General features: G+C 47.1%; 1 protein-coding gene across 2 annotated transcripts in view; it reads left to right on the forward strand.

Annotated features, from left to right (window-relative positions):
• TMEM19 (transmembrane protein 19) overlaps positions 1-20,634 on the forward strand; it is a 208,059-nt gene extending 187,425 nt beyond the window's left edge. For both annotated transcript variants that reach the window (XM_085652532.1, XM_085652530.1), the window contains exon 7: positions 18,489-20,634. In XM_085652532.1, the coding sequence (XP_085508658.1) occupies positions 18,489-18,652 (164 nt within the window). In that variant the 3' untranslated portion in view covers positions 18,653-20,634. The remainder of the gene's footprint in view (positions 1-18,488) is intronic.
• The last annotated feature ends 5,518 nt before the right edge of the window (positions 20,635-26,152 follow it).

Raw genomic sequence — 26,152 nt, forward strand, 5'->3', positions numbered from 1 at the left:
TAGATCACATGCTTTGCATATTCTTGCCATCTAGTGTTGGGTTCGGATGTTTGCAAGTTGTTTTTGTTCAAAGAAGTCTTTTCCAGTCACGATGCATGGTGACTCCTCCTTTCGGTGATAGTGTGCATGGGCATCGACTCCATTGTTGGATTGTTTTTTTTCTTCCATCACATTCGGCCGTGTATTGCTGCGCTCCGGTTTAACACCGTCCTTCTGTTCCCCTCAAAGCGCAATCTACTACCCCCGATGGTATTGTTTCTTGATCGCGTTTTCCCATCTCAGTGTATCATATCGATTCCAAAATCTTCGGTCGAAAACTTTGTGGAAGGCCGTTGGACCAGCTCGCAGTAGATGCAACGGACTCCATTCCAATTCTGGGTGTCACGCAAAATACCCCCGCGCCGACTTGCACCAAGTGTGCAACTTGTGTTTATCAACCGAAACACAACGAAGAGTACTGCGAAGCCTGCCGATCGTTTCGATCCAAAAAGGCACTCCGATGCCCCCCAGGCGCAATTGTCACAAAATGTATCCACAACGCAGCAGCTCCGCTCCAGATCTTTTTGGAGAAGGCTCCGACCAGGAAATCTCCGAAACACAGGGAGCCGAGGATGAAGAACTACACACCTTCGTGTCCAGGAAAGACTCCGACATCAAAGAGGACATCACGCAGGATTAGCAGAGTAAAGATACCTCCCCTGCCCCAAATGTCATCCATAAAAAAGGCTCCGGGCCCTCCTCTGCCTTTGGGCCAAGGTCCGCTCCTAGAAAAGGTTTTGAACACCCCGCCCTTGGGCCCGGCACCGAAACATACATTGAAGCCTTCTGGCTCGGGATCGAGTCGGCCACTTTCAGGCACCAAACCAAAATCCTCAGCACCGAAATCAAACCCAACACCTTGCTGGTAGGTCGCTCCCCCACCACACCGCTCCGCCTGTGTGTCCCGACGCTGCTGTAGAAATTGAGGCCCTCCTCCACCCGCAGGCTACCACCTGCACCTCATCCCTGGTGGCCAGTGGTAGGCCTTAGGTTTGTATCTCTGTCGCTGTCTGTCTTCTCTGTACTGCCTGCATTCTTTTCTGTGCCCTCTTACCTTCTGTTTCCCCCTCGCTGCCCATGATATGTGCCCGGTTGCCTTCAGGTGCCCTAGCCGCTCCACCGCTGCGTCCCCTGTGGCCCCGCCCCCTCACTGCCCATTCGCTGCCCCTGCCTCCCGCCGCTCCTCCCTCCCAAATCCCCATATATGGCGGCCGCTGCGCCAGAACCCCTGGTCCCCGCACCCGCCACGACGACCACCACCGCTACGATGCCAGCACACTCAACGCTCTCAACCCCGGACGGACCCACACCTGCTTCAAGGCCGCCCCGAAACGCACACATGGTCCCTTCACCTGCCGTTACTACAGCTACACCAGCCTCAGAGCCGCCGAACAACCCGCCAAAAAGACCTCAACCACCTCCGATGCATCCTACTGAACACCCGCTCCGCACGCAAACACGCCGTCGAGCTCTGGGACCTGCTCGACACAACATCCCCGGACGTCGCCTTCTTGACCGAGACCTGGATGAACGACTCCTCCGCACCCGACATCGCCATAGCCATCCCAGACGGCTACAAGATCACCCGCAGAGACCGCACCAACGGAGTTGGAGTAGGAATCTCCATCGTCCACAAGAACAGCATCAGGGTCTCCACCAGCACCGACGACACCCTCAGCACCGCCGAACACATGCTTTTCCAGATCCACACATACTCCCAACTCCACCCTCAGAGGCACCCTCATCTACAGACCCCCGGACCCTGACCCCAGTTCAGCGACTTCATCAGCACGCACGCCCTGACCTCCACCGACAACATCCTCCTCGGAGACCTGAACTTTCACCTGGAGAACAACAACGACAACAACTCAACAACCCTAATCGATAACCTTGCCAACCTCGGACTGAGGCAACTCGTCACAACGCCAACCCACTCCGCCGGCCACACGCTTGACCCCATCTTCTCCGCAAGCCCCCACGTCGCCTTCAGCCACACCACCGAACTCCTCTGGACCGACCACCGCTGCATCCACTTCTCCTTCCAGAAACCCACCACCGCACCCAACAGATCCCTCGCCGCTGTTGGAGAAAAATCACCGAAGACCAACTACACGCAAATCTCGCTCTCAGCCCACCCACCGATCCCTCCAACACCGACGACGCTGCCTACAGCCTCAGACGCTGGATTGACGACTGCCCAACACCCTCGCCCGCTGAAGAAATGCCCCCACAGAGACACCAGCAAGAGGGCCACCTGGTTCACCCCAGAACTTCTATCCTCCAAGCTAGCCTGCCGGAAACTAGAGAAGAAATGGCACAGCGAACAAACTCCGGACAGCCACGCAGCCCACAAGAACGCCACCCGCAACCATCATTCACTCATCAGGACTGCCAAGTGGACCTCCTTCAAAGACCGCCTCGACAACAACGCACACAATAGCAAGGAGCTCTTCAACATCGTAAAGGAACTCTCCAACCCCAGCTCCAACACCAACGACATCCCGCTGTTGCAAGCCCTTTGCGACTCCCTCCGCCACTTTCTTCCACCGCAAGATAGCAGACATCCACGACCGCTTCAACACCTAGACAGCCCCTACAGACAGCAACACAACAGACTCTCTGCACACCATCGACCACGACCCCCTGCTAGCCTGGACCAGCGTGACCCCATCAAGACCATGAGCACAATCCACTCCGGCTCCCCGTCAAACCCATTCCCGCACCACTTCTTCAACAAAGCCAGCAGCTCCATCGCACCCCACCTGCGCAACGTCATCAATCTCTCCTTCGAGACCGCGACCTTCCCAGAGAGCTGGAAACACGCCGAGATCAACGCCCTACCCAAAACCCAAGGCAGACCCTAGAGACCTCAAGAACTTCCAGCCCATCTTGCTGCTCCCTTTTCCCGGCCAAGGTCATCGAGAAGATCGTCAAAAGACAGCTAACCTGATACCTTGAAGAAAACAGAATCCTGGACCCCTCCCAGTCAGGGTTCCGCAGCAACCACAGCACCGAGACCGCCCTCATCGCCGCCACCGATGACATCAGAACACTGCTGGACAACGGTGAGACCACGGCCCTCATCCTCCTGGACCTCTCCCCCGCCTTCGACACCGTCTGCCACCGCACATTATGCCCACGCCGTAAGGATCCGAGACAAAGCCCAGGAATGGACCACCTCCTTCCTCTCCGGCAGAACCCAGAGTGTCCGCCTCCCCCCATTCTGATCCGAAGCCTCCGAGATCATCTGCAGCGTACCCCTGGGTTCCTCCCTCAGCCCGACGCTGTTCAACATTTACATGGCCCCGCTCGCACACGTCGCCCGACAGCACGACCTCAATATAATCTCCTACGCTGCCGACACTCAACTGATCCTCTCCCTCACCAAGGACCCCATCACCGCCAAAGCCAACCTCCACGAAGGAATGAAGGCCGTCGCCGACTGGATGAAGACCAGCCGACTGAAGCTGAACACGGACAAAACGGAGGTCCTTATCCTCGGCTCCAACCCTTCAGCCTTGGATGACTCCTGGTGGCCGACGGCACTGGGGGCAGCCCCGACACCCAACGACCACTCACGCAACCTGGGAATCAACCTCGACTCAACGCTCTACATGACCAAGCAAGTCAACGCCATCTCCTCCTCCTGCTTCAACCCCCTCCGCAAGATCTACAGGTGGATCCCTAAAGATACAAGAAGAACAGTCACCCAGGCCCTTGTCATCAGCAGACTCGACTACGGAAACGCCCTCTATGCGGGAGCTCCAACGAAGCTCATCAAACGACTGCAACGCATCCAAAACGCTACGGCACAACTGATCCTCGATGTGCCACGGCCACATCACCCCTCACCTGAGAAACCTGCACTGGCTGCCCGTCAACCAGAGGATATCCTTCAAGCTCCTCATTCACACACACCAGGCACTCCACAAGACAGGCCGAGCCTACCTCATTAAACTGCTTTCCTTCTACATCCCCAACCGCCAGCTCCGATCCGCCGACCTTGCACTCGCCGCCGACCCGCGCATCCGAAGAATAACCACCGGCCGGAGGTCCTTCTTCCACCTCGCTGCCAAGACCTGGAACACCCTACCACTGAGCCTACAACAGACCCAAGACCTGCTGACCTTCAGGAGGCTACTCAAGACCTGGCTGTTCGATCAGTAGCGGGCCCCCTCCCCCCCCCCCCCCCCCCCCCCCCCCACAGCACCTTGAGACCCTCACGGGTATGTAGTGCGCTCTACAAATGTTTGATTGATTGATCCTCTGCTCCGAAATAATCGGCACCGAAATAATCGGCACCGAAAATGTTGGCACCTAAAGGCAAGACAGCTCCTCCTCCACCCAAAGAGCCTCAGTTGGATGCCCCGCCTTCCAACAAGGAGCCAAAGCAAACTTGTCATTAACCCCAAGACTGCCCATCTTTAGGCAAATCTACCAGCAAAACGTAAGCCAGACCTCGAGGACTCTTACCATATTCCTCTTAAAAGAAAGAATATGGGTACTAATACTTCTCCACCTCCCCTTTTCCCTTTTTCACCAATAGAGCCAAATTTGCTTATTACACCCACAAATTTACCTCCACCACCTGATCACCAGGATGATGGGGATGGAGATGCACTTTAGGACAATAATCTTGACCCATGGATCGATTATAATACAGATCCTATTACTGACAACAACCCAGATTTATACCCTTCAAAACCTTCTCCGCCTGTCGATAACGTAGGGTTTATAGAACTAGTCAACAGAGCTGCTCAATACATGGAGTAGAGCTCCACAAAGAGGCTCTTGAAGAATACTTTTTATTCAAATCCTTAAGTTCTTCTAAAAAAAAAAACACTTACACTGCCTATGCTCAAGGGTATGCTTAAACATGCAGATAACATATTTAAAGACCCAGTGCGAGCAAGGATTATCACACCAAGAGTAGACAAAAAGTATAAGGCCGCACCTACAGACCCAATTTACTTTACAGGTCAACTTCCGTTAGACTCCTTAGTGATTTCAAATGATCGTAAGCGGGCAAATTCACAAACCGCAGGAGATGCACCTCCTCCTGATAAGGAATCAAAATTAATAGATGCATCGGGCAAAAGAGCTGCGGCACAGGCTGCCAATAATTGGCGTATAGCTAACACCCAGGCTCTGTTAGCTAGATATCCTCTATCTTAAACCTACCTTTTGACAAGGAACACCTATTTGGACCCGAGTTAGACGCTTCTTTAGAAAAAATTAAGAAAGATACAGATGTTGCCAAATCCATGGGAGCTTTACAAACAACATCTAATCGGGGTTCTTTTAGCCGCTTCTTTTACAGGGGAGGCTCTAAGACCATGCAAACAGACCGTCCCTCCACGTCATTTAGAGGTAACAATTGCCCTCTTAAAGAGGTTACTTTCAAGGAAGTTTTCGAGGAAACCATGGCAAGGGAAGAGGTAAAACTAACAGCCCCCGTACTTCCCCTCCCACAAATAGTGACTGGTTATTACCTGGAGCTTACCACCAACCCTCCAAACATTCCTCCACGATCACACAAACTGTCTCTACACCTCCTCACACAGGAGGTTCAATCTCTTCTGCAAAAAGGAGCTATAGAATCGGTCCTATTACATAATCAAGGGACAGGTGTGCACTCCCTTTACTTTCTCATTCCCCCCAAAAAGGACGGCTCTCTCAGGCCCATATATGACCTCATAGAATTGAACCTATACATTCATTCAGATCACTTCCATATGGTCGCTCTCCAACAAGTTCTCCTACAGCAAGGCAACTTTGTCTACTCTAGACTTAAGGGATGAATACTTCCATATTCCAATACATCCCCCTCATCACAAATACCTCAGGTTTGTCATAGCGGGCAAACACTACCAATTCAAACTGCTTCCGTTCGTAGTCACCACTGCTCCCAGAGTGTTTACAAAATGCCTAGCAGTAGTCGCTGCTCACATGCGAAGACAAAACATCCATGTCTTCCCATACTTGGACGCCTTACTCCTCAAAACCAGTATGTACTAAAGGTATCTCCAGCACACATGAGGCACACTGCACCTGCTGCACAGTCTAGGCTTCACAGTCAATTTGTTAAAGTCACATCTACAACCTTCAATGACAAACATATTTGGGGGCCAATCTGTACACTCAAAAAGCCCTAGCCTTTTCACGTGCAACCAGAATCAAAAATGTTCAATCTCTGGTCTCACAGTTTCAATCCAATCACTCCTTCAAGCTCCAGTATTCATGCAGTTACTCAGAATGATGGCCTCTTGCATCGTAATCTTTCCACACGCAAGACTCCATATGCCCCTTCAGGAATGCCTAGCATCGTCCGATTCCACAGGCGATCCTAATGGCAGATGCATCATTCACAAGTTGGGGAGCTCCTCTCCAGACTCACTCTTCAGGGGCTGTGGAGTAAGAAGCAAAAACAGATTCATATTAATCAACTGGAACTGCTAGCAATATTCCTAGCGCTCAAAGCATTTCAGACCCGCCTTATAGGCAAAGCTGTCTGCACAGACAATGACAGCGATCTATTATATACAAAAACAGGTGAGGACACACTCTCCAACTGTCACACCTCACGCAGACCATTTGGAGGTGGGCGATTCAACAAAACATCCATCTCCTAGCAGAACACCTACCAAGAGAATGCAATCAAATCGCAGATCTGAACAGCAGACAAAATCAACAGATCCACTGGAAAACCCCACATTTGGAAGAAAGGGAGGAGAACCCGAGGATGAAGTTCCTACACTTCTTCCTCGGGTTCTCCTCCCTTTCTTCCAAATGTGGGGTTTTCCAGAAATACATCTGTTTGTGACTCCCCTCAATACAAAATGCCCAAGCTTCGCTGCAAGGTGCCCACACCCATTATCCAAATGCAATGCCCTATGGATGAATTGGTCAGGGATATATGTCTACGCTTTTCCGCCTCTCCCACTCCTTCCACTAGTGGTTCGGAATCTCAAGCAAACCTCCCTAACACTAATCCTAGTTGCTCCCACAATGGCCTGGCAACCATGGTTCACAACCCTGTTAAAACTTTCAGTAGTTCTGCCTCACAAACTAAGCTTCACACCCAGTCTCCTCACTCAGAGCCATGGAGGCATAAGGCATCCATATCCAAAGGAGCTGAACCTTGCGATTTGGCTCCTGAAGTCATAGTTTGGTTATCGGAACTTCCCACCTGACTGTATGCATATAATTAAAGAAGACAGAAGACCTACTACAAGGGCTTGCTATGCAGCTAAATGGAAACGGTTTTTCATTTACTGCAATACCAACAATATCAACCCATTAAATGCTTCAATACAAAATATCTGCTATTTGTTGCACTTACAACGCTCAAATCTAGCTTACACATCCATAAGACTACATCTTGCTGCATATCTGCAAAATAGGCAACATTTGTCCCTTATCAGAGTGCCTGTGATCAAAGCAGTTACGGAAGGACTAAAAATAATAATTCCTCTAACACTTCCACATGCACTAGCGTGGAATCTCAATATTGTCCTTACCAGATTATTGGGTCCACCCTTCGAAACATTGCACAAATGCGAGTAACAATTTCTCACTTGGAAAGTGGCTTTTCTCATTGCCATTACATCACTTGGGAGAGTAGGTGAGCTTCAGGCATTAACTGTAGAAGAACCCTTTTTTCGCTTGCACAAAGACAAAGTGGTTCTTCGTACCAATCCCAAATTCCTACCAAAGGTAGTATCTGCCTTTCATATAAAACAATCTGTTGAGTTACCAGTGTTTTTTCCCCTCAACCAGGTTCTGTAGCAGAAAGAGCTGTTCACACATTAGGCGTTAAAAGACCTTTACTAAACTACATTGAAAGGACAAAATCCTTTCGTAACACAAAGCAACTCTTCGTTGCTTTTGCGCCACCGCACAAAGGCAATGCTATCTCAAAATCGGTCATTGCAAGGTGGATTGTAAAATGCATTCAAAGAAGCTATGCAAAAGCTAAAAGAAGATTAACAATACCCCCATAGGGACCATTCAACCCGCAAAATAGGGACTACTATGGATTTTTAGGGAACATTCCCATTGCAGATATCTGCAAAGCTTCAACATGGTCTACACCACACATATTCACCAAGCATTATTGTGTAGATGTATCTGAAAGAAACCTGTTTGTTATAGATTCCTTACCTTAGAATTACCCCCAGACGTCCGGCTGGATCTGGAAACTTTTTTTTGTCAGCAGTACCTCTGCTCGTCGGAAGCTGGCGTCGGTCGGCTCCACGTCTGGCATGGAGGTTGCCGGGATGACGTTGCGGCAGCTACTTAGACGCTGCCCTCGCTCCCTGACGTCCGTTCTTTCTTTCTTCTGCGCCAACCAGCACCGATCCGGGGAGAGCGGTACCCCCAGTAATTTTTTTACTGAGTTTTTCTAGACTTATGTCGACTTCTTTTTGAGAGTCTTTGACTCCTAATGTGCACAAGGGATGCCCGGTTTCATTGCCTGCGGTGCCTGTCATTGCATGTTGTCGGTGACGGATCCGCACCGCGTGTCTTTTTTGCCTGTAGCGAGACCACGACTCCCAAGTTGTGCTCCGACTGCCGGTCGATGGTGCCGAAGGGTTTGCGGTAGCGGTCCCGAAAGCTGCTTGAGCACTGGCAGTCTGCTCTGCGCCGTTCGAGGTCCTGGTCGTGAGGGAGGTTGAGGAACTGGTCGCAGGGCCACCACCATTCCGGTTCCAAATCTTCGAAGTCTTCGCACTCTGGGTCGGGTAAGTCGAAGCATAAGAAGAAGTCGAAGAAGTATAGTCGCTCTTCGACTTCTCATCAGTCGGCCGATCCGACTAGGCCCGCAGGTGGTGCCCCTCCCTCGGCTCCGCGTGCGGTTCCTGAAGACGACTGAGTTTCCCTCCCTTTCCGGGACCCGGAGTGACTCCCGCCCAGCTTCGTACGTTCTACGAGGCGATGCATGCCATCTTTGGGCAGACCGACCCTTCCTGCGTGCCTTCGGACCCCACGGACTCGGTTGGAGGGCCTAGGTCTTCGCTGCCGGCTGCTCCGGCGCCACAGGCCCCCCCCCCCCCCCCCCCTTGGATTTTTGTGCCCCTTTTAACCTGAGTGGCATCCAGACGATGAGGAGGAGGACTGGAAGGGGTCAGGTGACCCTTTATCTGATCAGCTTTGTTCTGACCAGGACTGGAGAGAGGAACTGGGGATGCCAGTGGTCTTGACACTTCCCCTGACCTTGCATGTTGTCTCCTCCTACTGTGGCTATGGACGAAGGAGCGTCGTACGCAGTGGTGGTGTGTAGGGCGGCTGAGGCACTTAACCTCGAGCTTCCTACAGTGGCGGTCAGGACTAACCTCCTGACAAAGGTGCTTCAGCTGGTTGCGAGCTCTTCGCAGACCCTGCTGCCGTTTAATGAGGCCCTCACCGATGTCTTTTTGGGCACGTGGTCCAGCCCAGCACGGGGGCTCCCGTGGACCGGATGTTTACCCGACACAACCGCCCGGCCCTGGGAGACCTCACATTCCTCTCCTAACACCCCACCCGGAGAGCTAGGTAGTCCAAGCCTCCCCTTCCAAAAGCGCTTCCCTACTGCTCCACCGGAAAGGGAATCCAAGAAGCTGGACCACCTTGGTAACTAAGGCCTGTAAACACCGCATGTCTCTTGGACCGTTATTCCCACTCAGTGTGGGATACAGTGGTGCAGGTGCCACCTCAGTGTCTGGAGGAGGCCCGGGCAGTGCTCTCCCAGGCTGTTGCCGCCGGGAAGGATGCAGCAAAGTTTACAATTCGTTGTGGACTGTACACCTCTGACTCTCTGGGTAGAAACATTTCCACGTCCATAGCGCTTTGTCACTACACCTGGATGAGGTCCATTGGCTTTTAAGGGGATGTCCAGAACACCTTGATGGACATGCCCTTTGATGGCCATTGCCTTTTTTTGGCGACAAAGCAGACAACGCTCTAGAGTGTTTGAAGGACTCGCGGGCTACGACCAAGTCCTTGGGCCTCTCCTCCCGTCCTGCGCAGTCTGCTTTTCACCCCTTTCGTGACTACGGAAGGGGTGTCCCGCTACGTCCTGCCCAGAGCCACAGGCCGCAGCAAGTTACCCAACCTTTGCACGGCCCGGGACGTGGGATAAACCGTCGTGGTTCTGAGGGCCTGCGGGCTGGCCAGTCCACCAACCCCCACTCTGCACCAGCCTCCAAACCCTCCTAGTCCGACCTTTCAGGGCCATCAAACGACAGTGGGCGGCAGGATTGGGCATCACCTCCTCCACTGGCGCACCATCACGTCAGACAGGTGGGTTTTGCAAATAGTCCGAAGGGGCTATTCCCTCCCCTTCAAGACTATGGCTCAAGCCATGCCACCGAGATACCACCACATGTCAGAGGATCATCTGGCTCTTCTCCAGCGGGAAGTTACGGCACTCTTGGATAAGGGAGCCATTGAGCGCATTCCTGACCCAGAAGTAGGTTGTGGTTGTTACTCCCACTACTTTCTGGTCCCCAAGAAGGACAAGGGCCTGCATCATATCTTGCACCCCAGGAACGTCAACCGCTTCCTCCAGAAGGAGAAGTTCAAGATGTTGAAGCTTGCTCAGGTCTTGTCTGCCCTCGACCCGGAAGACTGGATGGTAACGTTGGACTTGCAGGATGCTTATTTTCACATCAACCGTCCTGCCGGCCCACCGGCGCTACCTACGGTTCACGGTAGGCCACGAGCATTTTCAATTTACCGTGCTCCCCTTTGGCCTTACCAGCGCCTCTCGGGTGTTCACGAAAGTGATGGCGGTGGTGGCAGCTCATCTGTGCATATCAGGGGTTTCAGTGTTCCCCTATCTGGACGACTGGCTGTTAAAGGCGGGCTCGCTCCAGGCAATCATCTACCACCTCCAGACTACCCACCTCCAGACTACGGCGGACCTCCTGCATTTGCTGTTCTCCATCAATGTGCTGAAGTGTCACCTGATTCCCTCTCAGAAGCTCCTCATCATCGAAGCGGTTCTGGACACAACGTGGTTTCGGGTCTATCCTCCCGAACAGCGAGTCTGGGATATTCCGGCTATGATTCCGATCTTTTAGCCTCTATCCCGGGTTTAGGTCAGAATGACTTTGAGGCTGCTGGGCCTCATGGCCTCTTGCATCCTGCTGGTCGATCATGCCAGGTGGCATATGCGGGCTCTGCAGTGGGACCTGAAGTTCCAGGGGGCGCAGCATCAGGGAATCTGTCCTATTGCGTCCAGATCTCAGAGGGCACTGCACGACAACTGCAGTGGTGGCTCACGAACAAGGATTGGGTCAATGGCACATCCCTCTCCCTTCCCCAACCAGACCACACTGTTGGGGACAGACACATCCCTTCTGGGATGGGGCAACCACATGGGAGAGGCGGAGATCAGAGGCCTCTGGTCTCCGGCAGAGTCCAGGCTTCACATCAACCTTCTGGAGCTCCGGGTGATTAATCTTGCACTGAAAGCATTCCTTCCCTCTGTCCCGAGAAGAGTAGTGCAAGTGTTCACGGACAATAACACCGCCATGTGGTACTGCAACAAACAGGGCAGGGTGAGGTCGTGGACCCTATGTCAACAGGCCCTGTGCCTCTGGGCATGGCTGGAACATCGGGCATATCCCTGGTGGTTCAAAACCTGACAGGCTCTCTGAACGCCAGGGCGGATGAACTCAGCCGCAGGTGCATGATGGATCACGCATGGCGTCTTCACTCGGAGGTGGTACAAGGTTTCTTTCAACAGTAGAGAGAGCCTTGGTAAGATCTGTCCGCCACCGAAGAGAACCAGCTATGTACACAATTCTGGGCGTTGGAATTTCCAAGGCGGCACTCGCTAGGCGACGCTTTTCGTCGCGAGTGGAGTTGCGATCTGTTGTACGCCTTTCCGCCTATACCACTTCTGCCCAGAGTGCTGGAGATCAGGCGCGACCAGGCCCAAGTCATTCATGTGGCTCCGGATTGGGCACGAAAAGTCTGGTATACCGAGCTGCTCAACATGGCCATCGATCCTCCGATCAGACTGCCTCTTCGGGAGGATCTTCTGTCGCAGCCGCACAGGACTGTCCTCCACCCGAACCTGTCCAGTCTCCACCTTCTTGCGTGGAGATTGAGCGGCGGCAGTTTATGTCTTTTGACCTGCCTCCCGAAGTCTGTGGTGTAATCTTGGCAGCCAGGCGTCCCTCCACTAGAACGGTATACGCTTGCCGGTGGAACAAGTTTGTGGCATGGTGCACAGCAAAGGCTGTGGATCCCCTTTCTGCCCCTCTTTCTGAAGTTCTTTTGTTCCTTCTTTCTTCAGCCCAGCAGGGCTCTGCTCTGGGCACTATGAAGGGCTATCTTTTAGCCATCTCTGCCTTCCTTCGGTTGCCAGATCAGACTTCTCTTTTCAAGTCCCCGTTATTTAACCGTTTCTTAAAAGGCTTAACGCATCTTTTTCTCCAATCCTCTTTGTTATGCCTCAGTGGGACTTGAATCTTGTTTTTACCTATTTAATGTGCGCTCCCTTTGAGTTGCTTCATAACAGTCCTTTAAGACTCTTGACTCTTAAGACTGCTTTCCTGGTAGCCAAGACTTCTGCTAGAAGGGTGAGTGAGCTCCAGGCCCTTTCTTCCAAATCTCCTTTCCGTCTGTCCATCCGGACAAGGTGGTTCTCAGGAACCGTCCATCCTTCCTTCCTAAGGTGGTCACTGCCTTCCACAACGGGCAGACCATTACTTGCCCACCTTCTTTCCGCATCCTTCGAAGGAGGAAGAGAGGCTCCACCGTCTGGACCCAAAACATGCGCTCTTTCTATCTGGATCGCACAAAACCCGTTCCGTGTGAATGACCAACTCTTTGTTGGCTATGTGGGCACCAAGAAAGGTCGGGCCGTACACAAACGCACCATTTCCCGATGGGTCGTTCTGTGTATTAAGGCATGCTATTCTCTGGCTAAAAAAGAGCCTCCGGTCGGGCTACGTGCCCTTTCCACCAGGGCGACGGCAGCCATTAGTGTCTTGGGAAGAGGCGTTCCTCTAAATTACATCTGTCAGGCGGCCACATGGGCATCGCTGCACACGTTTACAAAACACTACTGCCTGGACAGCCAAGTCCGGAGAGACAGCTTCTTTGGATGTTCTGTTCTCCAGCATTTTCTGGTGTGATATTGGTTTGCAGTCCCACCATCGGTTTTTGTATTGCTGGGGTATCTATTCTAAGGTAAGGAATCTATAACTAACGTGTTTCTTTCAGATGAACAAGTTACTTACCTTCGGTAACGATATATCTCTAAGAAACATTAGTTAGCGATAGATTCCTTACCGCCCCACCAGTCCTCCCCGTCCTGCGAACTGGGTTAAGGTCATCCTTTCAGGGCCCTAGTTTTGTGCACCAATCGTCAGTGTCTTGCATGGCTTTGCGTTTCTGCCGCGGAAAGTTGTGCACAGAACTGACGTCAGCACATGAGGGCGGCGTCTAAGTAGCTGCCGTGATGTCATCCCGCCACCGACGGACGCGGAGCCGACCGTTTCCACCTTCTGACGAGCAGAGGTACTGCAGAAGAAAAAACTTTCTGGATCCAGTCTGACGCCTTGGGGTAATTCTAAGGTAAGGAATCTATAAATAACTAATGTTTCTTACAGATATATATCATTAGCGAAGGTAAGTAACTTGTTCGTTAGCAAGACAACGAGCTAATGTAGGCTAGACAGTACTTGGAACACTTTTTCAAACAGCTACAGGTTAGCCACCGCGTTGGGAGCAAACTGCTGTATAGTCAATGGAAAGCATGTGATCTACTGCTCACATGCCTTGAACGGAAAATGTTACTTACCAGTAGACATCTGTTCTTGGCATGTAGAGCTGTAGATTTACGTGAACCCACCCACCCCCCAGGATAGCTATACATGTTGCAGTTAATTACTTAATCATTTATGACATGCATATGCAGGGACTTCTCTAATCTATCCTACTGACTCCATACTCACCCTCTAATGGGAAACAATCTAACAATGGAGTCAATGCCCATGCGCACCATCACCGAAAGGAGTAGTCACCATAACTCATGACTGGAAAAGACTTCTTCGAACAAAGACAACTTGCAAACATCCGGACCCAACTCTAGATGGCTGGAGTATGCTAAGCATGAGAATGTACAGCTCTACATGCCAAGAACAGACGTCTAATGGTAAGTAACATTTTCCTTCACGTTTATGTGCCATAATGCAGGGGAAAGATCCTGTGAGTACCCCTGGGGCCCAGGCTGCTTGGGAAACATACACGACCCCCTCCCTGCTCCCCTATTTCTGAGGGACAATGCAACTACTGCTGTGCCCAATCCAGCGCCCTCTCTCCAAACTACATACTCCGATCAATACAGTTTAAATTCTTGCATAGGATGTATCATACACCCATAACAATGCATAGAATGGGACTTGTGGAGTGCCTGCAATGCCTGCAATGCGCTACTCCCTCTGCCACTTTTGTACACCTTGCCTGGGACTTCCTTGGCGCTTTTTTGGACTAATGCTTCCTGATTGCGGGTGGCCGATCCTAAGGTCCTGCCCCATAGCCCTGCAAATCCCTCTTACCGCAACTGTGAGTGGCACCAGATTACCAATGGTAGATGTGTGCGCGCTAAACTTACTGAGCTTATAATTTGTGCATATCTTTCTGTTGCGATGACATGATACTGCTTTGTATGCAAGTCATGACCCCCTTCTTCCCCACCTTCCCTCTTGTTTACTTCTTCCCTTGATTGTTGTTAAAAAGTCAATACATTATTGTTTTTTTTTTTTTTTTTTTTTAACTTGGCAAAGGAACTTCTCAATCATTCACAACTGCAAGAAGATTTGGGCTTTACAGGTGACTAGAAATGGAGCTACCTTCATCTGTCACATTCTTAACCAGCAATATGCAACCCAGTGTCACTTGTGACTCTTCAGTAGTATCATACCTAAAATATTGGGGCAACTTGAAAGAGATGGCGTCACTTTTCCAGGCCCTCCGGATGCTTCCTTGCAAATGGTTAGGTAACATTTACTGCAGGTACAGTTCTGTAATGTTTCCCAGAGGGTCTCACTTATAGAAGACTGACCTATGTCTAACTGTAAATACAGTGGTGCAGCCATAATAACTGTCATCGTTCATATATTTTAGCCATGTGCCCCCTACATAATTACTGATGGGCCATTGGAGAATGATATTCACAAATTTACGCTAATTTTAATACTCACTGCTGCTTTAGCAATAATTTATCACATATTGCAATTAATTGGTTGGAATACTAACAGTGGACGATAATGGGTACTTGCCGGGCAGTTATCAAAATTTGCAATGTATGGTAATAGAGATCCTGACAGAGTGACTGAATTTGAAGTGATGTTTGTGCTGGCACCTGAAAGTTGATGTACAGGTTCAACAATCACACCCAGGTATTTTAGAATATATTTGGGGAGAATTTCTATCGGACTAGTCTATGAATGTTGTGATTCACTAGGCATATGTCCTTGAGGAGGTTCTCGGAAGCATACAATGAATTGTCTCTAATGGTGGTTGGTGTATTTATTTTAATGGTTTAATTGGGATAGTTTATATACACCAACAGAATGAACCAAGGTTTTTTACCCCACTAATAAGGGTAGCTGTTGAGTAGTCTGATATTGAAACAATATAGTCTAGTGTGTGTGTGTGTCTTTCTGTCTTTATATTCACTGAAAAATCCAAAGGTTATAGTGACGTTATAGTTAGGTATTGTAGTAATATCTTTCTTTGCATAAAAAATTAAAACTCAGAAATTCACTGAAAAAAAGGTTAAAGTGACGTTATAGTTGGGTGAAAATGTCTGTGCAAGCAAAATATTTTCAACTAAAAGAACACAAATTCACCAGGTATAGTTCAATTAGTCATTTCCAATGTCATCGTTGATGTTATCAAGGATTACAGAGAACATTTTATGAGTGATGTGTATGGTCATAAGCAGCGTGTGGCGAGGGCATGAGCTATAGTTAGTTGTAATAATTATAACAAGTGAATTTCAGCGTTTATTTTAGGTTAAAATGTTATGTTTTAACTGACATTCTCCACTAACTAGAATGCAGAAGGTGTGTGCCTCGTGGGGTTGGCTTCAGGGGCCTGGCCACACCCAAGCCCTCCCCCTCCAGCCCTGTGGTTAGCCAAGCCCCCCTGCATACAGCCTTTGGCCGTGTAGGGCATGACGTTGGCCTTTGGTCTGGCCCTTCAGGACGCCAACTTCCCACCATCACTCACAGATTTCAGCAATGCACACTGTGGGCTTGGCCTCATGGCCAGGCCCTGCTTCAGCCCTTTGCAGGCAGCCAACCACCTCTGCACAGCCAACACCCTCTATGCACAACCAACACCCTTCGCACACATCCTTCCACTGTGTGCAGTGTAGGGTATCCACCAGGCCTGGCCTTATTTATGCACAGCGTGGTGTTGGCCACTGTGCCCAGCCCTCGTGTGTGACCAACCCCCTGCCATGCACAGCCTTTGGCTGTGTCTGTCTTGGGTTAGACATAGGGTCATCACCTGTGCTCTGCCAACCTACCTCCGACATGCCCCCTTCTTTTTTATTTTTTTTAATTTAAATAGGTTTTGGATCCCACTGATCTGTTAGCAGGTGACACCATGGCCCTGTGGGAGTCTCGCAAGACCAGGCGATCCCACTGGCTCCCTCGAGAATGCTGCAGATCCCGAAAACCCTCAAGTTTTTATTTAGCCATGGGGGCCTCTGGGGCCCCCCAAAGTTCAGGTGGTCAAGGTACACCTACCCTGCTCTCTTATGCCTTATTTTCTTGTCTTTTTTAAATTTTCAGTCCATGTGTCCTGAAATGTCAGATGCAACATTTCTCCTCATGTGGGAGCCACTCAGTGGACGAGCTCCAATGGGACTCACTGGACCGAGACGGTTGACAGAAAAAGATACCCTCTTGGCCCATTTATTTAAAGTCTCATGCTCGCGGGACCCGCAAACCCAATTATCCATGTATCCATAAATCATGAACCCTGATTACTCAAAAACGACTGAACTGATTTACACCAAATCACAAACCGCATACTTTCTGGACCGAGATCTGTCTTTCTGCCAAATTTGTTGTTGTTCAATTCAGCTGCTTGTGCTGCAGCGCTGTTAAAAAATAAAAAAATCCAGTTAACTGCATGGCAAATTTATTATTTTTCTCTTTTTTGGGGGGGACTGTTTCATCAGACAGCGTTATTCGCAAACCACTAAAAGCTCTTCGTATGGTTACTAGGTTGTAACTATACCTACACAGTGGCGACCTCAAATGTAAAATATAGGTATTTTCTATCTTATTTTTCACTAAAGTTTGGTCTTTAATCTCTTTATCACAGTCTTCACAAACGTGTGGTCTTTAATCTCTTCATTCAACACTATTTTATTTCAAATAACGTTAGTCTCGAATTGTTAGGGATGTTTGCTCAGGTTCTTACCACATATTAGTTGCTGCTTTTACTCATTCTTAAAAAATGTTAGTTACTTTCTCTGCAGTGCTACTGCACATTTGAAAATTTAACTTTTGTGGCTAAAACAAGCACGACTTCAAATACAGTGCATTTGGGGGGGAGTTTTGTTGGTGATTTATTATGTTTTCTTCTACAGAATTTATGTTTTGAACGTCAAAACAATATCTGTGTTGTTAAATGTAGCAGTTAGCCGCTGGGTTACAGAGCGCTGCAGTGTATTTGACACTTAACGCAATAAAATTTGTTTAAAAAAAAAAAAAAAGCACATCTTTATAAAAGGACCAAAAAAAAAATTCTATCTTTCCCTGTTATTTACGCATATTCTTTAGGCCATTATACATACATTTCCTCTGGCATTTACTGATTCCAGAAGAATGCTCTTAACAAACATAGCAGTGCATTGTTCCACAAACATCTGGTGAATCCAAAAAGGAATTCATCCAGAAAGAGATTTTCCTGATGAAGCCTATTTTAGACTAGAGAATCCATTAGGAATTCAACACATCATCTTTCTTATATGGGCCATTCAATTTGCATGACCTTTTGCTACATGCAGCTGCACTATTTTATCATCAGTCTTGCATTGTGAAAAGTTGACTTATTATGCTTGTGTAAGGCTAGCAGTGCTGTGAAAATGTCAGGTGAGTAGAAGATGGTCTTCCATGCCTTCATGTCGTTAGTGCATTTATTTAACCATTTTGTTTTTCTTTTAGAACACCAAAATCCGAAAAAGTTATAAATTCTCTCTCTAAAAAAAAAGGGGGGGGGGGGGGGGGGGAGTCTATTTTCTAACATCTTGGATTTTTAATCGACATTCTTGTGTATCGAAATTCTTGTGTATAATCCTTTTTTTTATTTCATGATGCAAATTTTATCTTGGAAACTTTTAGTCGAACAAAGAGTGAATGGTGCTGTATAAAAGATGGGAATTGTAATTGAAGAAACCACCTGCCTAATCCTATATTTTATATCCACAGGTTTTGACGAAGGCACTGGTAAAGTTGTAAACTACCCAATAAATGGAGCAAGACTCATATCTGGGAAACCTATTTTGGATAACAATGCTGTGAATCTGTTTTCATCTATCCTTGTGGCTCTGATATTTCCTGGCATTGCCTGGGCTTTCTGGCCAAGAGCCTGAACCCCTTTCATAAAAGCACATTTCACATCCCAACGGAGTCCCTTTAACGAAATTAATCTGAAAGTTAATATTGCACTAAGCCTAGATACATGCTCTTCTACATATCATTGTAACACATACTTTTAATCTGTGTTTGATAGTAGAGGTATTTTAAAACTTTACCTCCTGAAAGTCCACATATCCGGGTCCTCCATTTAATTTACGGTTTCAATTTGTGTTAAGATTGTTTTAAATTGTTAGATTTTAGTGTTTTATAGCATTTATCTAAAGTCTCATGAAGCAGTGTTTACCTTCACAGTGGATATTTTATACTATTAAAATGGCTGTGGTGCATCATGCTAGCATCAAAATGGTTCTTGTAATTAAATTAAACTGTATGGCCAGGGCAGATGTATATATTTTGGCAACGGTTTTTTCCACTAGCAGTTGTGTGAAAAGGAATAACACATTTCAAATGAGTGCTTAATATAAATTTAGGTTTTGTATTAAACCTTGTACATTAATGCAAGAGATAGTCTCGGAATTGCTTGACTTTCAACAAAAATATATTTTTTTGCAAAATGACTTTTCGAAATTGGACAATAGCTTAAAATATTGTATAATCAATGCCAGATTTGTTGTCTGCCAAGAAGTGACAGTGTTTAAAAATGTGTATGCCAAAGAACTGAGTAGACCATTTATTATAGCGCTCACAGCAAGTACGTCCTGTACCACTTCTTATATCATGTTGAACATACTTCAGCGCAAATCCTATTTTGGATGCAAAGTCCTTTTTGCATACACAACGAGATTATAACTGGTGTGAAACTTTCCACTGTTTACTCCCATGATTTTCAGCATGAGAAACCTGTTGCATATCATAGGAGTGAATAGGGCGCCATCTGTTTTTAGAACCCGGTACATACACGTTAGCAGATGCATTATTTGCCTTTTTGTGTTTTTTGGGCGGTGGAAGGTTGCAAGCCAATTGGCCCTTAATATCTTTTTAGCAAGTGAACGTCAAACTGTTTGGTCAAGGTACCATTCACTTGTTCACCATATTTTGTTTCTGGTTAAAAAACAAAACTATGTGCTCCTTAGTGGCCACATTGCATATGTTTTGTCTTGGAATAGTGATACCTTTAATTGCGACTGTAATCTGGTATGAAGTGGGTGTTCTGAAACAGATTGCTCACATGAATTTTCATATTAATACCAATAAACGGTAAACTGATTAATAAAACAGTTTCTTGGATACAAGGGCAGTTCCTCTTAACCACTTTTTCAGGAGAAATGAAAAATCTACACCTGTTTAGCAAACCTTGTAGTTTTTATAGGGTGAGGTTGAGTGACCATGCTCCATGTGTACACACTAATAGACAGCCTGTACTAAATCCGTGTTTGTGATTTTGTTTTTATTAGCTTTTGCTTGAATGTCATCTTAACTTAGCACAGATAAGTTTATCATTTGTGTACGTGTTATTAGTCTTTAGTACAGTCAGGAAAAGGTCTGTCAGTTGACTAGTTTTGGGTACATTTTGTGCAAGCTTCATTTATTAGATTGTTGCTTGTAGATTTGTCAGAAGATGGCTACTGCCTGTATTTTTGTAGATCCAAATTAAACTCTGAAATTGAACTATAGAGGAATCTGAAACCTACGTTGGTACTATTGTGTTATTGTGTGCGTATGTGAACCTACTGTTTTTCTGTGAATAACTGGAAAGCCTTTAAACCTACCTAATGCTGCTCAGTGCCAGTGATGCACTCTGCAATTTCTTAATCTTTTTTTATTAAAGAAATGTGATTTTGATTTCATCATCATTTCACGATCAATTTTTATTTATTGTTCATCATTGTAAAGATAACGATGACCTACTTAAACCCTTCATTGAGTTCTACTGAGAAGAAATTCAGTTAGAGGTCATTGTAATCACTTACACCCATTTTCACAGATGGTCCAGTTTGAGTACCCAACAATAATAATAAAAAATGTCATTCAGAAAGCTGTTTTTTTTCGTGAATCAGTTGTGTATATTTGCATTGATACAGTAACTTTTTTCTCATAAGCTGGTATAAATTGTATTTGTACTACATGAGTAAAAGTATACACAATTACCATTTATTGCCTTAAATATAGGCCGAGAACATGCAGACTTAGATGAGCCTGGTGTCTCTTCTCTTTCAGACAAGGACAACTCCTATTACACTACTGTGTCTCTACTAATGCCAATAAACGGAAACTGCATTTAAAAGAAAAAAAGTTTATTGCCTACTATGGCAGTTCCTCTTAACCACTTCTTTAGGAAAAACTGTTCAGTCACACTTTCTTTTGAAAAAGCATTTTTTGATTTGCTTCTAACTTTTGACCCCATGGACCGATTTGCCTGCAACGTGACAATCTATCACCTTAGTCAGCTAAGTTTAAGCATGGCAAGTTTCATGAAGATCCGTCCTCAGCAAAAAAAGTTAAAGGGGGGTAAAAGTTTACAATTTACCACTTTCGCTCCCATGGAAATTATACTGAAAGATGAAGCAAAAAATACTAAACAGAATTACACTATACGTGGTATGAATTTATAACTTTACTCCAAAAGCATGCTTGTTTGATTGGTGTAAATCAGGCCAGTAGTTTTAGACCAATTTTGTCCCCGAGGCCCAGCCATTGAAATACTGGAGAAAGGAGGCTGTGCGCCCACCCTCTGTGGGCCCAGTTTGATCCGGGGGACCCTATCCAATGAGGCCGGTAGTGCACTGCAAAGGGAGGGGGGCCACAGAGTCCCCCCTCCGTAGCCATTAATGGCCTTGGGGATCCCATTCCCCCAGGGCGGGGCTCTTGTTATGTAGCGGTTTCACTGAACATACTATTGAGGACAGGGAAACCTGTGTTTGCTATCGCTTGGCTTGGCGCTTTCAACAAACATTATGGTGAGGTCATGGATATTAGCTGGGCTGCCAATAGCCAGCAACGCACCAGCGTTCCTTCCACCCAGTTTGACGCAGGGATGTCTTGCTAAGCACTTGTTCATGGCTAGCCAAACTCAACTTGGAAGCTAGTAATTTACAAAGATTCCTTCCACTCAGGCTGACGAGAAAAGTCTTGCTCAGCACTAAATCCTGGAGAACAAGCTGCATATTTCAGTATAAAGTAGATTTGCAGTACAGCGGGCTGCGAGGTTCCGCCGAATCCTCTGCTGACAGGACTGCGAGCAGGATCAGGTTAAGGCTGACATCCTCTGGAGAAATGAAGGGACTGACTGGGCACTGCTTGAGGGGTGATGTCAATGCTGTCCTCACACAAAACTCGTTGCTAGTGGTATAATGAAGAAACTTCCTTCCACGTGAGATGCAGATTAGGTTTAATAAACATCGCACTTTCCAGTGCAAAATTGCTCTTTGTCAGCTACAAAAACAATGGCTATGTGATTGACAGCTCTTGGAAAGTTGTATGTTAAGGACAATGGGAGAGGGTAAAAGGGGATGAGGGAGCTATCAATGGAGAGGAAAATCTAATGGATAAAATACAACATGTGCTTAATTATGAGGCCAGTGTATTGACCAAAGCCCTGTCATTTCGTTTGCGAACAGTGGTTACATCTGTGATTCACCCAGATCAATTCTGATTTATGCCGCATTGGGGGACATGACTAAATCTTTGAAGATTACATGGGATCATGCACATGACTTAAACCTCGTTCACAGCGGCTCTTCTGTCCTTTGACTCTAAATGGCATTTGATAGCGTGGAGTGGAGCTATTTATTTGCGGTGCTAACGTCTTGGTTTCGGGCGCAAGTTCATTGGGTGGGTTATGCTTCTCTACGTAGAACCTCTGGCACAAGTAAAAGTTAATAACTCTGTGTCAGGGTGTTTTCTCTCCAAAAGGGTACAAGATAGGTTTGCCCCTCATCCCCAATGCTCTTCGCCTTGGCGCTTGAGCCATTAGCGGCATTGGTGCGACAAGATCCCCTCATGGGGCATTCCAGTGGATAGAGAATGGGATGAAAGAATCTCACTCTACTCAAATGATGTCTGTTTATAAGTCCCGAAGCCCATGCACTCCATCGATAGGATTTTACAGATCTTACACACATTTAGGAACTACTCGTGGTATCGAATAAACTGAGAAAAGTCCCTATTGTTCCCGCTGGTGGGGGGAGTACAAAGATTGACATCTAGATGTAGGTTCCTATTCAAGATGGTTGGCTGCAAGTACCTGGGGGTGTACGTAACTAGGGATGCACAGACCTTTCACACTAAGAACCTGGAAGCACAATTGGACCGATTCCGCAGAGATGCCCAGCATTGGCGGATGCTTCTGCTTTCGCTGATGGGTCAGGCAGCCATTATTAAAGTGATGACTCTCCCACTCCTGCTATATATTTTGCAAAATATGCCCTTCTGAATCCTGCAAGACTTTTTTCAAAAGATCAACTCAGAATTACGACTATTGTTGTGGAGCGGCAGTACTTCCCATATAGCATTACAAATGTTGCAGAGAGGAGTCTACGACGGAGGGTTGGTGGTGCCTGATAATAAGAAATATTATTGGGCCACATAGTCACTCGCTGGTTGACTGGGTATTTGGGGATCAAGTAGATCTGGCTTTTAGAGTATACAAAATGGCCTCGCTTGACAGGGGATACCCTTATCCTATACCATAAAAAGATGGAGTGGATTCTGACTTTCCATACACACAGTGGTGAGAGTGTGGAGGGAGGCCACATGATAACTGGGTTGAGAGGATACATTGACAGAGATGACTCCACTTTGAGACAGCAACTTTCTGCGAGGGTGGGAGAGTTACGGGCTTCACGAAATGGGAGTCAATTGGTCTGGAAAGAGTGGGTGACATCTGGAGGGGACAGGCTTACATTTCCTTTGCTACTCTCCATTTTCAAAGAACACCCTGTCACCATACACATTTTTACAATGTGCGCACTGAACCACACTTCTCCCTAGGTGTAGTGTATTCCTTGCAAGCACGTATGCACCCAGCACATGTTTTCATCACGCATGCACTTCGGCATAAACCTAGTGTAGGCAAGGGGTGAATTAAACACACAGGGGGGGACTTTTAAAAAGGTGAGGGAGCCTGTTGGCCTTACTCCGGTGACAGAGGTTAAGAAGGATCTGTTCATTACTACTGATCACTGCATGGTATGCTGCCACCACTTTGCCTGCGCTGGTTAACACCTGGTGAAGGCGGTAGTGTTCCACCACTGTAAGAGTAGTGCTTTGGGTGCCCTTCTAAGTCCAACAAGACCACTTTGCCAGAGCTAGGCCTATGTCATCACACACACTCCCACACAAACAGATCGCAACATGGACTTAAAATGTAGATTTTCCTTGTAATTTATGACGGAAAGTCTTCATTTTATTAAAGACACGGAGGCGAGTATTATGCTTTCTGATCTTGCTTTATTACAATAGCAGCCAAGATAAACAATAAAACTACACTTCCCAGAAGGCCAAGCAATGGATTGACCAATGTGAAAACATGGAATCCACAACAAAAACTAATGAACCAAGTATAAAGAATATCTCTAAATGTGAACAGCCCTCTTTTCTTACCCAAGCAGATTAGATATTGTCCATAAACAGAGGCAAAGTAGAGAGAACAATACAAAAGGCTAAAGTTCAAACAAAAAACTCTTGAGAGTCATAGTTGAAGCCGGAGCGAGGATCGAAGAATCATTGCTGAACAATGGAGCAGGACGTAGAAGAACAGAATCCTTTCGAGGACGATGGCTCCAATCAGGAAGAAGTGGGTGATAGTGCTGGAGCCGCTGTAGGGAGGGAGAACAACACACTAAAAGGTGTTGCAGTGGGATATTACTCGCCTCCGTGTCTTTAATAAAATTAAGACTTTCCGTCATAAATTACTAGGAAAATCTACATTTTATTTCAAGACCTGAGGCTCCTATTATGCTTGTTCAAAGCATATCAATAACCAAAGAAGCAGCAGTAATGACTGGTTTGCAATACAACAGCCAAAACACATTGTCATTGGACCAATCAGCCAATCTCAGAATGTCCTCCAATCTGGAGCCTGCCCAAAAAGCTTTGGAGGCCAAGGCTCCACTGGTGGAATGGGCCCCAAAGACAGAAACAGAAACATCAATACCGGCAAGGGACATCACCCAGCAAACCCAACGGACTAAACTGGCAGAAGAAACAGGATTATGAGGTTTGTGGAAAGAAATGAGAAGTTGTGAATGGGAGGACGTTCTAAGATCAAAGGTCTGTTGTTCGTACACTTCGAGGCATTGTCCCACACAAAGTTTAAGCTGAGAGGGAAAATAGGGTTAAAGGACTGTGTTCAAATTATTTTTTGTACGCTTATTAATGTGAAACATCACACCAGAAGGGTTAAACTGACTAGAGGAAACATAGATGGCTTTGACATCAGACACATGTTTGATAGAAACCAAGCACAAAAGCATAGTAAGTTTGGCTGAAAGCATTTTCAAAGAAAGTACTGCATTATATAGCCAATCAGAAAAAAGTTTGAGTACCAAATTCACGTCTTATAACTTGGAGTACTTTGCTAAAGGAAGTTTCGAGAACTTAACACCTCATAGGAGACGACAAATAAGGGGATGTTCACCAACTGGTTTGCCTTCAATAGGACTGTAATTAAGGGAAATCGCAGATCTGTACAGGTTAACCGTTCTGTAAGACTTACCTGAACTGGCTTCAGAAGCAAGAAAATTGACAATAAAATTTAAATGTGCTGAAAAGTGATCGATATGTTTTCCCAAACACCAGCTTGCCCATAAAGGACATTCTGACTTGTAGGCTTCAGTTGTTCCTGGAGACCAGTCTCTGCTAATGAAGAGGGAAACTTGCGAAATGTGGTCAGAGTGGTTAGACCCGAAACCTTCCAAGTGGACAGATCCAAAGAGTTGTCTAGAATGAGATAGTGTGGCTGATCCAAGGGATCTAACAGAAGATTGTTGCAAGAAGGAAGGAGAACCGAGAAATCCAGAGCCATCTCCAGCAGAGATGGGAACCAAATCTGTGATTGCCAGAAGGGGACCACTATCACCAGAGAGGCAAGTTGGCGTCTGATCTGAGCAAGAACCCTGTAGATCATGAAAAAAGGAGAGAAGGCGTAATTGAGATGGGGAGACTAATCTTGAAGGAAAGCATCTGTGACCATAGCCAAAGGATCCGGACACCAACTGAAGAAATGTGGAAGTTGATTGATGGAGGCGAGGGCCAAAGAGATCGATGTGCAAAGGGCCCCATTTTTGAAACCGAGATTGAAAGATGGATGGAAGAAGCCTCCAATCACTGGAGTCCCGTAGCTAACGAGAGTGCCAATCTGCTATGGAATTGAGATTGCCTGGGAGGTATTCCACTCTGACCGAGATATTGTTGAGAAGACAAAATTCCCAGAGGTTCTTTGCTAACTCCGCAAGGAGTTTTGATTTGGTGCCACCGAGATGGTTTATGTAATGCACCGCAGAAACATTGTCCATGCGAAGAAGGATAGAACAGTGAACTTTATTCTTTGCGAG

Source organism: Triturus cristatus, chromosome 4_1 (assembly GCF_964204655.1).
Source record: "Triturus cristatus chromosome 4_1, aTriCri1.1, whole genome shotgun sequence".
In the NCBI taxonomy this organism is placed as follows: Eukaryota; Metazoa; Chordata; class Amphibia; order Caudata; family Salamandridae; genus Triturus; species Triturus cristatus.